We start from the raw sequence: 16,972 nt of genomic DNA on the forward strand, positions 1-16,972 counted from the left end.
TTGGTTCTTTTCACACAAGCCCACGGGATCTGGGAGAGAAAAGGGGCCACGGGCATGTGCAATTCAATTTCCATTTTGATAAAAGACAAATCCTATGGTACATTTTGCCAGGATGGCAAATCCAAGGTCTGTAAACACAGCCAGAGCAACACAGCAACTGGAGGAAGATGATGGGATAAGTTCAACTAAGGCAAAAGGGAGTAACTTCTGTTTTGACACGATCATGGCAGATTGTTGGGCAGAGGAAACGATTCAGTAGCAAAACAGGTATCACAGTACACCTGAACTACAGAATCAGTGAGACTATCGCTTAAGCTTGATTATTTATACTTACAAACTCTGAAGAATACTTAAAATCACATCTTCCTTCCCCTTCCTCCCACAATTGCAGTCTGCTGCACTTTTGGAAAGCACAGAGGCTGGCTTTTACTGAATTTAAGGCTATTCTGACAAAAAAATGTTTTCGACTCCCCTCTCCAAAACTAAGTATAAAAGTCAATTCACTCTAGAATGTCTTGGATAATTGTAAATACAACCATCTGTTCTCCAAAACAAATCAGCTCATTTTTATATTTGGAAGACAAAACAATTTATACTGCAGAAGTTGGTCTTCATACGCATACTTCTGTCCTGGAGACCAAACTGCTTAGCACTGCAAGGTAAATGTGGCTCAGGACACCCACCCTCTGCTGAATACAGATGTGCTGGTGGGAGAGGTTCACCATCACTCTCTTTGCCTCAGAGTACCAGACCATCAAAAGATCTGCTCTGGAACATCCTGAAGTTAATCCACCTTGCTCTGAGACAGGCTGAGGATGTACTCACACAAGCACATCTAAGGAAGCAGCAATTTCTGGGAAAGACTGTTGGGAAGACAATGTCTGCCTGTAAATGTTCTCACCCAAGAGAGAAATCTACACAGGAACAGCAGAAATGGACACAGTCCTGGCCATGACCACAGCTCTCAGCTCTCTCCATGGGCACAGGGGCATTCTTGCTTATTGTACGTGCACCTGTGAAAGCTCAACGCATTAGAGCCCACATTTGGGAGGGTGAGGATCCTTTCCATCATAGGAAAGTGGTTGATTTTGCATTCCCTGAATTAGGCAAGTGTTGCTGGTGGTGTAAGAGTCAGCTGAATCTGGTCCAGAAGCAGCCACAGGATAGGCAGGGCTTCACAAAAATGACTACAACTGATGCTTCCTCCTCTTAACCCTAAAGTGCTGGGAAAATGCAGCATGACAGACTAGTCAGCCTAGGGAAAAAACTTCCACAGTCCTACCATACCAAATCCTAACATGACAGATAAGGTTCCTAGGAGTTTAGACTATGAAATCCTCCGCAGATGCTGATAAGAGAACAGGGATAAAACAGAAGCTTGGAGTAACTGGTTAACAGCAAAAAACATGGCAACTCAAATCTTGGTATGGTCAACCAGCATTTTTAGACTATAAGTGACCCTTTGTAATGCACAGCTATCACTTCATTCCCTTTCCATGGCATTTTTCACTAAAAAAATGTTCCTCCAATTATGAACATCAAAAACAATACTGTAATAATAACACTTCAGGTATTATTTAAGCTTTATAACATCAGAAGTTAGGATCTTTTTACATACATTTCCTATTTTTATCTTGAAAGGACAGCTAACCTTAAAACATATGGATAATGCCTCACTACCTAAGGGCCAATTCTAAACATTCTCAGTCTGACTCATTTGGGATGAAGAGTTTATTTCTTGCACAGAAAGAGGCTCCTTCCCAGTCCCTGCTTCACTGGCTGCTGTGTATCTGGCTGACCTCCCAATGAGGAGCATCAGTGAAAAAGCAGCTCCTGTACATTTATGTTACCTACAGGCTGACATGCTCCACAGTCTGCTCAGAACCTCTGAGCAACCACTGCAAAGTTGGCTGCACCCACTCAAACTTGTGTCTCCTGCAAAAGCTGACTTCTCACCTAGCAGAGAAGGTTAAGCACGGTACATATGTGACTGCAAGACTCAGCCATAACCCTCACACAGATGGCATTGCTAAAATAAACCTGTGTCTCTTTGCAACATGTTATAAAAATTCACTGATTGCCTTAACAGACTGGAATAATCACTGCATTTTGCCATTAAATATAGCATCATGAATTCAGTAAATTCAGAAAAAAGTATTAAAAATCCCTTTCAAAATAGCTCCTCAGTTATACCTTGCTTGAAATGAACCCTTGGTATTTGAGCAGCATGAGTAATCTCATTTCATTTCTCAACTCAAGACAGAACACAAATAATAAAAATACAAATAATCTATAAAAACCACAGTACATCAGAAATCTGTGTAAAAAACATACATCTGTATCAAGGAGCTCAGTAACAACTTAAAGCACCACTCAAAATTAAGTACCATACATGTTACAGTACATTCCATTTATTATGACAATTTAAGGCTAAAATAGGTACGACTCCCTTATAGTCAAGCTTTCTTATATTTATAAATGCATACAAACATTAAGTAGATACAAATGTGTAGGGGTTTTTTATTGCTCTGAACTGTCTACTAGAATGTTCAGCTTTCCCAGATGTTGTCTCAGTTTGCCTTTTTCAATCTAGCTGTAGTCCTACAACTGCAACTTATGGCACTTGTACGATTATAGACCTTCTTTGATTTGAGCTGTAAATAAATTCAAAGATATATCAGACAAAACTGCCCACCACTGAAAACTTCATAACTTAGTTAACTAAACTATCTTATTGTCCATAAGATACACAATTCACAAAGATTAGCTCAGCCATTCTTCAGGAAGGATTTCTTTTCAAAATAATAGTTCTAACCAAGCGGCAAACAAGACAACCAGCAAGAAATGATTGACTGGTGCCAGTCTAACAGACTGGGCTTTGAGGGAAAAAAAAAGGAAGCTGGATATGTGCTCCAAAACAAAGAGCAAACTTTTCTTCTTGCTCATAGAGCAATTATGTTTCCTAATTATGTAAGGCGACGCCTCATTCTGCCAGTGCCAAATTCTTTGACTGCAGCTTGTCCATTTCTTGGCCAATGTTCCCTTCAATGGTATCACACTGGGCAAGAAAAACCTGAGAATAAAAAACAAACAAATGTTATTGGATACACAGTTTGGCACCTGGAGGTGTTTCTGAAAGTGCAGTTTCTATAGTGAATTTGAAGATGTCAACTCAACAACCACTTTCCAGTTGTTTTGGTAATAGCTTATGCACACCTGGATTTACCCAGAATCCACCAGAAATGTGACATTGGATAAGGCTAATAAGGATAACAGCATGGCTGCCCACCATCACCAGTCCTGATGCTGATGAATTTTCACTTCATCCAACGTTCATGAACAACAATAGGAAACACAAAGGTTCAGACAACTTAGTGCTTCAGTTTGGAACATGACTTCTAAGCTCCTTTCTAACACATCCTTCCGAGGCCAAGGCTGGCACAAACCTGCTCAGTCAAATTTAAAACAAGCTTTCATTAAACCAAGACCTTTTCTACTTCTTAAGACTACAAGGCATCATCGAACCTTTATCTTCCTCAGTAGCTGGTGTTCCTCAAAAGACAGAAGGCACCATTCCAAAAAAAGGAGTCCACAGAACCTTACGCTTTCTTGGAACCTGCCCACAAGTTCTCACAAGAGAGTAACACACAGAGAGGAACTGGCAGCCAGCAGCCCCTGGTCACTTTGCTCAGCCTGTACACAGCACAACACGACAACACTTCAAGCCACCAACCTGGTTTAGGCTAGCCCCAAGGTATGCAAGTACACTGCAACCCCTGAGAAAGATTCTCCCATCAGCTCTTCATGTCTCGCCTTTGTTTTTGCTATGTCTGCACCAGACTCTGACAGTCAAACCACACATTTCATGTTATTTACATTAAAATTACAGTAAGAAAGCACTTTCCTTCTAGAGCAGCAAACTGCTGTGCCATGTGAATGTTCCTCAACCATCACACTGCTTTGAATCATCTGTTTCCAACCAATCCCTTGAGCTGCCATCAACTCACGTCTGTAAGAACTTGAGGGATGAAAAAGTGAAAGTGGTAACAAACTGCAGTTGAGGGCTGCTACTCTTTCATATTTATGTTCCCACCCTGGAAGATGTGTGACTGCCATCAGTAGAGGGCAGTTATTAGCTCCCCCTTGCTTTCATGGATACTTAAAAATAATAAGCACAACTTGCCACTGTTTTCTTGTTCTTGCTCTGAAAAAACAAACTGTTGTAGACAGCTCTGGTCTGAAACCCCTGAGGATTCTTCTGGAGTCCTCAAAGGGTTCCTAACCCACAGCTGCACAATGCTGTGCACATAAAAGCACATAAATAATTCTGATCTCTGCTCAACAGAACCCCTTTTATGCTTTAACAGCAGTTCTTAAACAACTTACTTCTGCTGTAACTTCACCCAAGAGTGGAGATCCAGTAGCTTCCACAAAGTTGACAGCCACCACTCTATTACAGGTTTTGCTGCCTTGGTTACGCACATGGAATCAAGAGTGTGTTCAGAACCCCCACATAACACAGCCACACCAGCAACCACCTTCAATTCCATTTGCATTACCTGAACTTATGTCAATAACTGAGTACAAAGTGCTTTGTCCCTAAAGCTGTAACTAAAACCATTTCTCCTATAAAGTATTTCTTGGTGGGCCTTCCTCTAAAATAGATGGCTGATCTAAAAAACTTGTGAAACATCAGTGGGAGGTAGTTAATGAGGTTACAGTAAAAGACAAAATCATTCAACTCTATATAAGAATGTAAGGTACTTCCACAAACAATTTTGGAGCTCAACCTGGCACTGAAGTTAGCACAACAGAAATAAAACAGTAATACAAGTAGCATTACCATTCATCTATGTAAGGGTACTCAAAAGTGGAGGGAGCTGAATTCAAGTGTTTACTAACAAACCTTCAATTCAAGGTCTCTAAGAAAACAATTTATGAGCATCATACCATAGCAAAGCCATTAAACCCTCCATCCCCAGCACAGCTACTCTGCTGTACACATCTTAAAGATCTACTCTCTAAAGAAACTTGGTGCACTGCAGTATAAGCTAAATTTTCCAAAGAACACCTCTGGCAAGGTCAGGAGTAGGTCAGCAGGAGTTACAGTTAGCTGCATCCTTGTGCTCTCAGTCTTACTCTGATTCATCAAGATTCAGAAAAGGAGGAATGATCAATCCCGTTGTGTTTACAAGTTATCAGGATTACTTCACACCATCAGGCAGCCATAAGACAAATCATTGATGTAAATAACAAAGATTATCTGAAAACAGCATGACCTATGAAAATCTGTATTTTGTGTGCTATTTTATAAAGCTATTAAATACCTCTCAAAGGGAGGTCATACACAACACTGATGTAAGAATAAACACTGAAAAAATCTAAACAGCTCATTTTCACAAATTCTTGGTATACAAGTGCCCAGCATTTATGGAAGGAAAAAAAAAGAAAGAAAACTCACCTGGACCCTCTTTACTAACCCCTTCTTTTTCAGTTTGCAGTCACTGAAATTCTCAGGCAGATTCTGCAGTAAAATAAGCAAACAAATTGATGCAGGTTAATGCTGAAATGAACATATTAGACATACAGCAAAAACTGGAATTATCAAAGAATCCTCTGAATAAGCATCCTGAAAATGTCATGCCTGCTCAGAATGATTACACAAGAAAGAATCTATGAGAAAAAGTTATCAAAAAGCCAGGGATGCAGCATGCTGACGGCAAAGAACAGAGACAGCAAACCTACCATGTGTCTTTAGGGAATATATAGCAACAGACTACACACACTGCTTTTTCTGCTGTGGTGTGTGTTAACAGTTCTTCAGAGCTTTTACAGAGTTTATAACATTAACAAATTTCTTACAAATACATTCACTCAGTCACTTGCCAACACTGGAATGTATCATTAGTAATGCAGTCATTGCCAGGCTGAGCTGTACATCTGATCATCCCTGCAATGTACTCAGGGAAGGCAAGAGATGTGAAGTGTTACACAATGTCAGCTTTTCACTGAATTCAAACTGCATCATTGTCTGTACTCCTGCCACCCATTATGTTCATGTATGTCATCCTGGCAAGTGCTACATGCTTTGTACTTTTTGAGCTAGGTGAAACTGGGGTGTTGCTGAGGAATGGTGCTCAGCTTTATGATTTTTTTCTTAACAGGTAAAACACCTGTACAGATGATTATCATTATATAAAGTTTATGTGAACATTCTTAAAAACACTGTGTTCTCACTGGTGAAAATGCATAAAAATCTTGGGAGTTTCTCACTAGTTTACCTTTAATTTTCCACCCTAACTCCAGACCAAGAACATAGGTTTCCCTAACCTAATCTGTTTCATTTCAGCCAAAATGTGAGCACAGCTGGGAGGTTTAGATACCTAAACTTGTGTAAAAATCAAAACACAAACAAACAAAAAAAAGAAGGGCTCTTTTCTTTTATTGTTCAGACAAATGGATTCTACTCTCCCTGTTTGCTGCCCATGCTGTGTGCACTGGTGTGAGGCACTTCAGCTGAGCTGTGGGCTGTGTCACCTCCCTGCGGGAACACTCCTTATCTCCTCAGAGGTATTCCACTGGTGTTTCCTTCTTGAGCCCTAACAGCATGATGGCTGGAGTAGAAAGCTACTACAACCTAGTTTCCATTACTGAAACTGGGTAGGAAAGTAACAAAAAACTATAGTCAGCACAGAGGCTAAGGGGGGATGAAGTGAAGGATGAAGCAGGGTAGAAAGTATGGAGAATTATAGGGAGAAAATGCAGTTGCTGCTCCCTGGATTGAATGAGGTCAATATGCCTGACTTCCCAAAAATAATACACACTAAGGGTGCCTAAAGAGAGGGTGGACTGGAGACACCATGGCCAGGGTCTGTCCAAAAGGATTTTGGGGCAAGAAAGGATTTTGGGGCAAGAGGGGGAACATGGTGATACCTTGTAGCTGATAAGCAATGTAACATCTGTCAGCCAAGGAAGGAAAAAGATTTCCTGCTGTTGAACTGTGGCAAAATCACAGATGCCCACCTCCATTCCAAAGTTTACCTTGGATGCAAGACTGATGTATGGCTCCAGCCTCAAAGGTCACCTCAGATGTAATACTGACATTACCCACCTCCAAAGTGCAACCACCCCCCAGTGAACATGATGCATGACTAGAGTCACTCAAGCTCCAGCTGAACGTAAAAATAGTGTAAGAGTAAGTTAAAAATGGCATAAATAGAGGGAAGACTCCCTTGTTGGGAATTAGAGCTGGTTAGTATATTGCTTTAAGTACATTTTTGCAGCCAGATACTACCACCAGCAATCCTGTCAAGAGTTTTCTATTGTATTACTAAAGGAGGGCTATTCCATAAACTGGTAAAGTGAGTCCTTCAAGGGCACTTAACAGCAGGTAACATATTTGACTGTGGATAACCAGGAGGGGGTGCCTGTTATGCTGTTGTGTCCTGAATTTGTCCCTGAATCTTGCCTGGGGCACCAAGAGACCAACTAAAGGTGTGGAGGTCCAGGAGGGGCCTCTCTGTTTGCATGTGAGCCAAGCAGGTCAGCTGAACCACCCTCACATCAAGTGGGCTGCTCAGGGAAGGGTAACAGGCACTGACAGACTGGTGAGGCACAAGGGTCTCAGGTAACCTGGGGCACTGACACACAAATCAGACTGAAAGGGCTGGAGAAAACCTCCCCTTTCACGTGGCAATGCTCCTTGAGCTTTAGAAATACCTTTCTCTGAACATCTGATTTCATGTTTACAATTCATGCTAAGAGATTAAAGAATTACAGTAAGAAATGCTTATCACATTTTTATTTATTCAGATAAATTCAAAAAGTTTAGTAATAGGATCTTACCTTATTTTAAGTGGAAAAACTTCCCAGATGTCTGGGAAATGTTTGTTACAGGAACAGTAATGGATTTTTTTCAGAATACTTCTTTCTTTTAATCATTTAATCATTTCTGAAATGTTAATTTCATATGGATTTATCCAATGACAAGTATAGCAGAGACAAGGAGACAATTAAATTTCATCAGAACAGCTTGTTAATTTAAGTAAATTCTGTAGAGGAACTATAATTTTAAAAATCTTCAGGAAAGGAGGATGGGCCACCAGAGCACAACTATGAGTCAGTAGTGCTATCAATGTCTTCAATACTGATAGATGCAATTTGACAGATTTGTTGTGAATTTATGTTAACAAAATCAGTGACTGGTATTTCAGAAGAGAAAGCTTTTTTCAATTCTTAGAACAATCTGTTCTCTGCAATATTGTCTTTCTAGATTAAAAAAGTCTGCCATTTAATAGGAGACCATATTGAGGACAAAGTGAGTGCTCACACTGCAATATTGGTGAAAACATTCATTAAAACAGAGCTGGTTCACAGGTACATACTGTCAGGACTGTGGATTCAAATCTTCCTATTAATTTCAGAAAAACTTTGTTTTTTTCTTGAAAAAGCCTTTCAGATATTTAAAAAACTGGTCCAGATGACCAAGTAAGGCATTTCCTGTATTCTTCTCACTGAGATTTGTAATAAATAGTGTACTTTGACTTCGATTCCTGGACCACTTGTTTTAACTGATGAAATAAATAGCACATCTGTGAATGCACACACAAATTTTCGAGTATTGAACAAGACTCAACTGCCTTCTTCCTGAAGAAAGCTTCTAAGATCTGTGGCTTATGGCAATGTCTGACTGTGTCAGACAAATTAAAATTTTGTAAGATGCCATGAAAGCAATAGTTAAACACATTTATGTTACAATGCCTAAGCTACAGATGCTCTACCCAAAAGCATCCCTTCAGGATGTTTCTTTCACACCTCTGGCAGTGACAACATTGTATTTTTTCTCTCACACCCCCCACTGTATGATTATAAAGTTACTTCTCCCCCTTCTAAATCCCATCTTTTAAATTCACAGTTGTTGAGTGCATGGTGTCTAGTAAAAGTATTTAGTTCCAAACTCAGCTCCTCTAATTAATGAGCTTGTCTGCTACCAGTAAGAGAGTCATACTCCTAGAATAGAAAGAAAACAATATGCAGGCTTCCTCACCCTTATCTCTCTGTAAGCAACCAAATCTTATTTTGCATATGTGAGTGATCCAAATAACACACAGCAGCTGAGACACCTTAATGAGTTGTGACAATTCTGCCAAATAAAAAAGCTGGAATATTTATAGTGCGAGCTTGCTGGTATGTTTGACTTCTACAATGCATCATCCATTCCTCTCAGTCAGTCACATTCTTCCCCTCTGAATTTTTTAACATGCTGTTGACTCAATCAACACCACCTCTACATGTTCAGTACTATTTAACAGATGTGTCACAATTAGCTTTTTACTTGGCTGCTGGAAAGAATGCTAATTACTTGTATAAACCAATCCTGCGATAAGATAAAATACTTTACTGCTTTGCATTTCTATTTGCCATTTTCTACTTCAGTGGAAGTCATGTACTGCTCATACACATCCCTCACTACCAGTCTGTACTGCTGCCTCCATACAGTGCACAACCACAGTGCAGCTGAGGGCTGCCTCAGTAAGTTGGCGCCCTGTTCACTTGACCTGCTGTGATACCAGCACTCTGAACCCCCACATTTTATGTAAAGGTTCCACCCACCTACACGTATTTCATCTGCAAGATTGCACATTAGTCCAGTTTTCATGACAAGTCTCACAGCCAGCTTTGTATATTAAAAGAAATAAATATGTGCAATGTAACTGCAATCACTGGCAATCCAAACCTTTACTTCTTAAAAAAAAAAACAAAAAACAACCCAACTTTTCAATGTAAAATGTCAGATGCTCTTATTCAATAAAGTAACAAACAATTACTACAGATTTTGGAAGAAATTACTTGTAATTAGTCTTAGCTCTGGCTGCTCCACATTCTCAAGAAACAAAGTACAGGGACTCCATTATTTCCCAAATCTAAACACCAAGTCACTGACTATAAGTCTTCTAAAACATCGTACTAGACCTAAAATCCCTTGTCCAGTACTATTTATAGTATTTTGGAAAAGGAGATACAGCACAGCATGCTTTCTGTTTAAACCACACAAAAAGGTAACAGAAGTAAAAGTAAACTTGGGAAATTGAGTTTGGATTTTTCAGAAAGCAGTGAAACAGTTTTACAAGGCTGCCTGCTGGGTTCCAGAGCTGCACCCTAAATACAAGTACTGAGTTTTTTTCCGAATAGGATTTGGTATCAAAACTTGAAGGGGTCAGAAATAAGCTTTAACTCCATCCAATTGAGACAGTTCAGTTGTTGTCACCTTACGGATATTTTCATGACAAAATGTAGTAAATCTGCCACTTCAAGCAGGAAATCAGTTATATGAAGTCTTTATGGCTAACAGCATTCAGTAACTGTCAGCATAATATTCTCCTTTATGTGAGGCACAAAAGGAAACAAATTTGAAGACTTCAAAATACTTAGAATACAGCAATTTTTAAAAAAGTATTTAGAACTGTTGACTATAACAAGCAGCAAAGACTACATTATCATCATAGGCTCACAATACATAAGCAGGAAATTAGTTAGTAAGCTTCCCACCATTCCCAGAAACACATCCATATTGCATAGCATTTGATGATGGCCAGTTCAAATTATTACTCTGATTTAGTCCACTGCTGAACTTTTACAAAGAGTCCATCAAATTAAGCTACACCGGTTTCACCAGTTATAGGTATTTGCATGGCATATTTCTGGAAAAAAAAAAAATCTAATAGAAAGTCACTGTGCCAAGGAGGAGACCCAAAGCTACCACTACCACAGAAAAGCAGCATCCTCGGTCATAGCAGACTATTATGATCTTGATATGCAACCAAATTATATAATGAGGCTTACAGAGGATGCCCAGCAGACAGAGAAACCAAGTAAGGAAATACACTGGCTGGGGCAATTTTCTATTTATCTCTGTACCTTATTCTCATCTAGCTCTAAGCTACTACACGACACAGGAAGATGTATACTATACTCTGGAAATGTAATGTAAGGTTATGATCCACTAATGACTGTGAAGCACATGGATAGCCAAAAAGAAATTTCTTAGTACATTAAAATATCCAGTAAGTTTCTGTTGGGATCTGACTCTCTTCTGTGGTTAGTTACTTACAATGGCATCAATCTGTTCAAGGGTCTTCATGAACTGCTCTGCAGTTCCTTTTATCCTCTTGTCCAGCTGTTTTAGTGCTTCTGCTTGGAGATCCTTTGCTAAAAATCCCTGAAGAAGAAAAAACAAAATTATACTAATACCCTACACAATACTCACCTTAGAAAATCTGTCAATCCACAAGAGCAGAAAACATATTTTACTATTTCTGTATTTTCAAGCATGATAGGGACTCCAATCTTAATTTGTATTCTTCTGTATTTTATCAATTCTTGACATGGTAAATGTAAGATATGTTAGGTTTACTAAAATGATAAACATCTAATAGACCTTCTTCTTCCAGATATAAAGAATGTAAGTTATCCCATATGAAACAATATTTACCATTTTCCAAACATTGCCATGTTTCTATTTTGCAAATTCATAAATGGCATTTGGAATTCACTAGAATTATTACTGACTCTTGGACATTTAGGAGGGACAGCTATTACTGATTACTCAAAACCTCCAAACTGTTTTGTTTGGGTTTTTTTTACATAGAAATACCTACAAAACTGCTTTGCAAAGATATAAAATGATACAAAACTGGCATACCTTCTGGATACTTGTGAACTCTTTATTAACTTCCTCTAACTTATTAGCTATTTGCTCCACTGACTTCTCCAAATCTTTTAACTTCTTTAATTCAGCCTCTTCTTCTGGACTATTCTGTGTATTCAAAAGTACAACATTCACAACTAAGGAACAAATAAAGATACAATGCAGCTAAAAACCAGCAGTGCTGATACAGACATAAAGGTTTCTGAGGGTTTAGAATACACACTACACTGTGGCTATTCTTTCCATATTTAAATAACTACCAAATCAGCTTCTTCCAAAGCTTAATTACAAATATATTTCCATCAGCAATGTATATAAACACAATTAATGAGATTAATTTGAAGGAAAAAGGAGAAGTGCAATTTTTTGTTTCTTTTTGTCAGCTTATCATTTCTAAAGTATAGGCAATATTTACATCATAAGAGTATTACCTCATCCTCAATTTGCAAAACCAGCCACAAATCATTTCACAAGAAATGACCTAGAGGATCAAGGCTCAGGAGCTACAGTTGGGAAAGTTTTTTTAAACCAGAAAAATAAGATGAGCACATAATGTCATCAGTGCACAGAAAGCTCATGAGTACTGACCACAGATTAGGCAGAGTCCTGTCAATAATGTAAAGCAGAAGCCAGTCAATAATGTCATTTCAGAAAAGTACAAACTGCAGTTGTTTGCAGTGTAACATGAGACTGAACTCAATTTTGTGGATAGGTATACAAAATTAAGTTAATGCTCCAGCTTGTTTCTGTGTCCAGCAGCTGACTTAGTGACAAAAATGATGATAGCTTAAGGGGAAAAAAGGTCCAAAGCATGCTTACCCTTTTCCCAATCAACATGACTTTGCAACCATTTTTAACACCAAGTGCTGATAATGGTTGTTCCAATTCTTTCAGAGACTTTCCTAAACAAAGAACAAGGGAGGAAAAAACAGTTTAAGTACAGTTGGTGGCATAAGAATTTTTTTTAAAGACATTCAAAACACGGACATGTGATGAAAGCTCATCATCTATAAGAAACATGGTAGATTTAGAAGTTACCTTTGTATATCAGTTTCTGAAAAGGAACTGGAACCCCAGTGACTTGTTCAATAAGTACAGCCATGTCTTGTAGTGTAGGTTCACCACCTTCTCGTTGGGAAGCAACTTGAATACTGTGCTTTTCATTGCCTAGGAGAAAAAGAGAGTAACAGTAACACTTATTTTGTAACCTAGAAAATATTACAGAGAGACTCCATCTCTAATACTTATTACCATTAATGCAGAAAGTTCTCAAATGACAGGCTCTCATGTGGAATCATAATTTTCAATCAAATTATTCTACCACACTCCTCTTGAAGTGACTGACCTCAGCTGAAAATTTTGGTTTACACTGGAATAACCTGAAGAGTTCAATGGGGTGTATTTTACTGGTGTAATTTAGCTCCTGCTAAATATTATTCCCTATTTCTTTTTAAGAGTACAGATGGTGTCCAGACATCCCACAAGCTAAAGTATGAAAGCCCACACCATCCTGATGTATCCCACTTCCTACTTGAGTCTTTGGTATCTGAGACAATTATCACTTCCTTTGCTCCCTTCTTCTCAAACATGAGAAACAAGCAATCATTGTCTACCCTTTCATCTCCACCACCAAGCAGAGAGAATTCTCAGAGTACAAAAACTGCTTCTCCCCATATACTACTGATAAGCAGACATAACCACTTGGAGAAGTCCCAGCTTATCTGTCACCTTCCACTTCCTATTCAGACTCCCAAAGATTAACTTGCATGCAAACAGGAGGTAGTTCTTAGGGGAAGAAAGGAGTATGCCTATTAATCTCTGCTTTGCAACAGACCCTTTCTACCACCCTCTGCTCCCACACACATCAAGTCTGTCAAGCTGAAAGCACCCACAGGAATCAACCACCTCTGGCTGCAAGGGAAATCAAACCAGACATTTTTTACTCTGCAGGAAGAGAGAACTTAACACATGTAACAGAAGAAAAACCATACTCACACCACTAATTTAAAGTGCACATATCTTTTACAAAGGAGAGTGCTAGAAAAATTGATTTTAAAATGCACCAGGCTCCCACAGTCACATGACAAGTGACACTATATCCTCAAATATTTTAAAGCTTCAACAAAATTTGTTATTCCAAGACAACTTTAAGCTTAAAATCACATTATGCCCCTCTCACCCAAGCACTTTCCATAAACAGTCCTTCTTAGCAGATTGTTTTGGGGGAAAAAAAACCCCACAACCTCAATACATTTCAAAAGGTCATTTTGATATATACAACTGCTTTGTAGAAGGGCTCTGCCCATGAGCAATTGAGAGAAAAAAAAAAACAAACACTAACTGAGGGAAAAAACAGATGAAGTTTGTGTAACAATAGAACCAATTTAATTACAAATTATGAGCACCACTTTAGTAAACAAATTTTACTGTAAATTCACAGCAGAGTGTAATCACCGTAAGAAACAATTCATGGGTTGCTCCAGGTGCCAGAGCTGAGATTCCCCTGCAGCCCACAGTGAAGACCACGGTGAAGCAGCTGTACCCCTGCAACCCATGGAGGATCCCACAGCAGAGCAGGATGCTGTGATCCTGCAGGAAGCCTGTGCTGGGGACTGCAGAGCCATGGAGAAAGGAGCCCATGCTGGAGCAGGTCTGCTGGCAGGACTTGTCACCCTGTGGGGAATGCACACTGGAGCAGTCTGTTCCTGAAGCACTGCAATCCATAAGAGGAACCCGTGCTGGAGCAGGGGAAAAGTGTGAGGAGCCCTCCCCCTGGGGAGGAAGGAGCAGCAGAGACAAAGTGTGATGAACTGACCAGAGCCCCATTCCCCTGCACTGCTCAGGCAGGAGGAATCAGAGGATTCAGGAGGAAAGTTAAGCCCGGGGGAAAGGTATTTTTTTTCTTTTAGCGCTCATTGTTCTACTCTGATTTCAATGTTAATAAACTACGCGTCCCCAAGTTAAGTCTGTTCTGCCCATGACCTGGTGAGTGCTCTCTCCCTGCCCTTCTCTCAAGCCACAAGCCTTCTGTTGCCTTTTCTGTCCCCTGCCCAGCTGAGGAGGGCAGTGACAGAGTGGCTTTGGTGAGCATCTGATGTCTGCCCACCACACCTGCAGATTGCCAAGTCACACATGTGGGACTACTGTCGGTTCTGTTTCTCAGCCCTAATTTCCATCTTTCCCACTTTCACTCATGCACACAAAACTTTACTAAAAATGTTCTGTGCAAAGTGTCAAGCTCCACATCTGACAGCTGCAGGTGTAAATCACACAGATGAAGCCCAAGCTGAACAAAGGCTTCTGTTTGCTGTCTGTTAATGACAAAGTCATTATCAGGTAAGAAAACAACTGGAAAGACAAAAACATTCTCAGACAAGCAGGCTGTTGCCAAACAGTAAGACGTTGGAATTATAAATATGTCAAATCATTAAACTGCTGACATTGCAAAACAAAAACCCCTCAGATCAAATGGAACTCTCTGAAGGTACCAGTGAGCACCTGAATCATGATGACTCAAACAAATTATTTCACAAAATTCCTTACCAAAGACTCTTAAATAGAACTACCAGGTGATAAAGGAAACATTTTAACAAAACAATTTGAAACACAAATTGAAAGCACAAATGAGCAATCAGAAATAAACAATAAGCTTTAGAGATAGAAACAACATTACCAACATAGTGCAAAAGAAACAAAGGCAGAACTTATTATTAAATTTTTTTAATACAATAAAAAAATACTAAGTTTTGCTAATAAAACCCAGCAGAACATCTTGCTGATTTAATACCTTACCATCCTCTTCATTCCTCATACTGTCTTAGATCCACTTCAAAATTTAGCCACAGTGTTTCCCATCTTATTTGTAAGAACTGTGGAATCCAAGCTGTTCTCACTCCTTTACAGTAAGGTTTTATACTTGTTTATAGACACATCTTCCCCTCCACCTTCTTCTCCCTCCTCTGGTTTTTCTTTTTTCAGGGGGAAAAAGCCCACCTCAGCTGGCCTTTGAGTGACCCATTCCATCAGGTCAGCACCCACCTGTCCTACCAAAGAAACCACTCTCTGTTGCAGCCTTGCAGCTCACCAGGTGCCAACATGCAAGCCTCTTCAACAAACCAGAAGAAAGCCTTTTGGGTAGCACCTGCTTTTAACATGCAGTACTGACTCCAGCAATATATTTCATCTAAATGAAGATTACCCAAACAGCAGAATCACAGAATGGATCAGCTTGAAGGGATAACCCACAGTGGGTCATCTGGCCCAACTTCCCTGCCAAGCAAGGTCATCCTCGACCACACGGCACAGGATTGTATGCAGAGAGTTCCTGAATACCTCCAGTGAGGGAGACTACACAACCTTTCTGGGCAAGTTGTACCAAGGCACAGTCACTCCCACAATAAAGAAGTTCTTCCTCATATTCAGGTGGAACTTCCTGTGCATCACTTTCTGCCCATTGCCTCTTGTGCTATTGCTGAGCACTGAGAAGAGCCTGACTCCATCTTCTCCGCGTCCCCCCTTCGGATATTCATTCACATCAATGAGGTCCCCTCTGCCATCTCTCCTCGAGGCTGAACAGGCCCGGCTCCCTCACCCGTTCCTTTTAGGAGAGACGCTGCAGTCCCCCAAGATCCGACCTGTGCGAGGGCCGCCGTGCCAGCTGTTCCCCCACCACCCTCGCAGCCCACCTACGCCCGCGCTCCGGCTGGAGCAGACCCTGGCAGGCCGTGCCCAAAAGGAGCGCAGCCTCACAGCACAGCCCGGACGGACCCCGGGCTGAGCGGGCCCGGGCCGCGCCCCGCCGAGGCCGCCCCCGCCCGCCCCCACCGCCGGTGCAGCCGGGCCCGCCCGCCCGCAGTGCCCGGTGCCGGGCCGGGAATGGCGGGCAGAGGGGCGGGGAAGGGCCGGGAGGAGCCCCGCGGCCGGAGCCGCGCCCCCGGCCGCTGCCCCTGCCCCGGGCGCTTACTGTAAGTGACGGTGACGGTCACCGGGGCTCCGGGCGCCGCCATCTCGCCCCGCCGCAGGAACCGTCGGCGGCGCTGCCGGGGCGCGCCCCGAGCGCGTCACTTCCGCAGCAGGAGCACGGGAATGCCGCTATCCCGGCCGCGCTCCCGGCCGCACCGCCCCGCCGCTCCCGGCAGCAGCAGCAGCAGGGACACGGCCGAGGCGAGAACGGGACCGGCCCTTCCCCGTCCCCAACCAGGCCCCGCCTCTGGAGAACCCCGTGCACGTGACGCCGATAACCTGCCCCGCGCTCCGGAGCGGATT

The 16,972-nt window shown here is 41.2% G+C and overlaps 1 protein-coding gene across 1 annotated transcript; it reads right to left on the bottom strand.

The window, feature by feature from the left end:
- Positions 1–2,381: 2,381 nt before the first annotated feature.
- Positions 2,382–16,815, bottom strand: BAG1 (BAG cochaperone 1). The gene is made up of 7 exons (XM_064705641.1): positions 16,671–16,815; positions 12,746–12,874; positions 12,527–12,609; positions 11,702–11,815; positions 11,111–11,218; positions 5,462–5,524; positions 2,382–3,073 (listed from the first exon to the last, which is right to left on the bottom strand). Exons 1-7 carry the CDS (start codon positions 16,711–16,713, stop codon positions 2,984–2,986), a joined length of 630 nt encoding a protein of 209 aa, XP_064561711.1. The 5' UTR covers positions 16,714–16,815; the 3' UTR covers positions 2,382–2,983.
- Positions 16,816–16,972: the final 157 nt, after the last annotated feature.

Source organism: Zonotrichia leucophrys, chromosome 2, assembly GCF_028769735.1.
Source record: "Zonotrichia leucophrys gambelii isolate GWCS_2022_RI chromosome 2, RI_Zleu_2.0, whole genome shotgun sequence".
In the NCBI taxonomy this organism is placed as follows: domain Eukaryota; kingdom Metazoa; phylum Chordata; class Aves; order Passeriformes; family Passerellidae; genus Zonotrichia; species Zonotrichia leucophrys.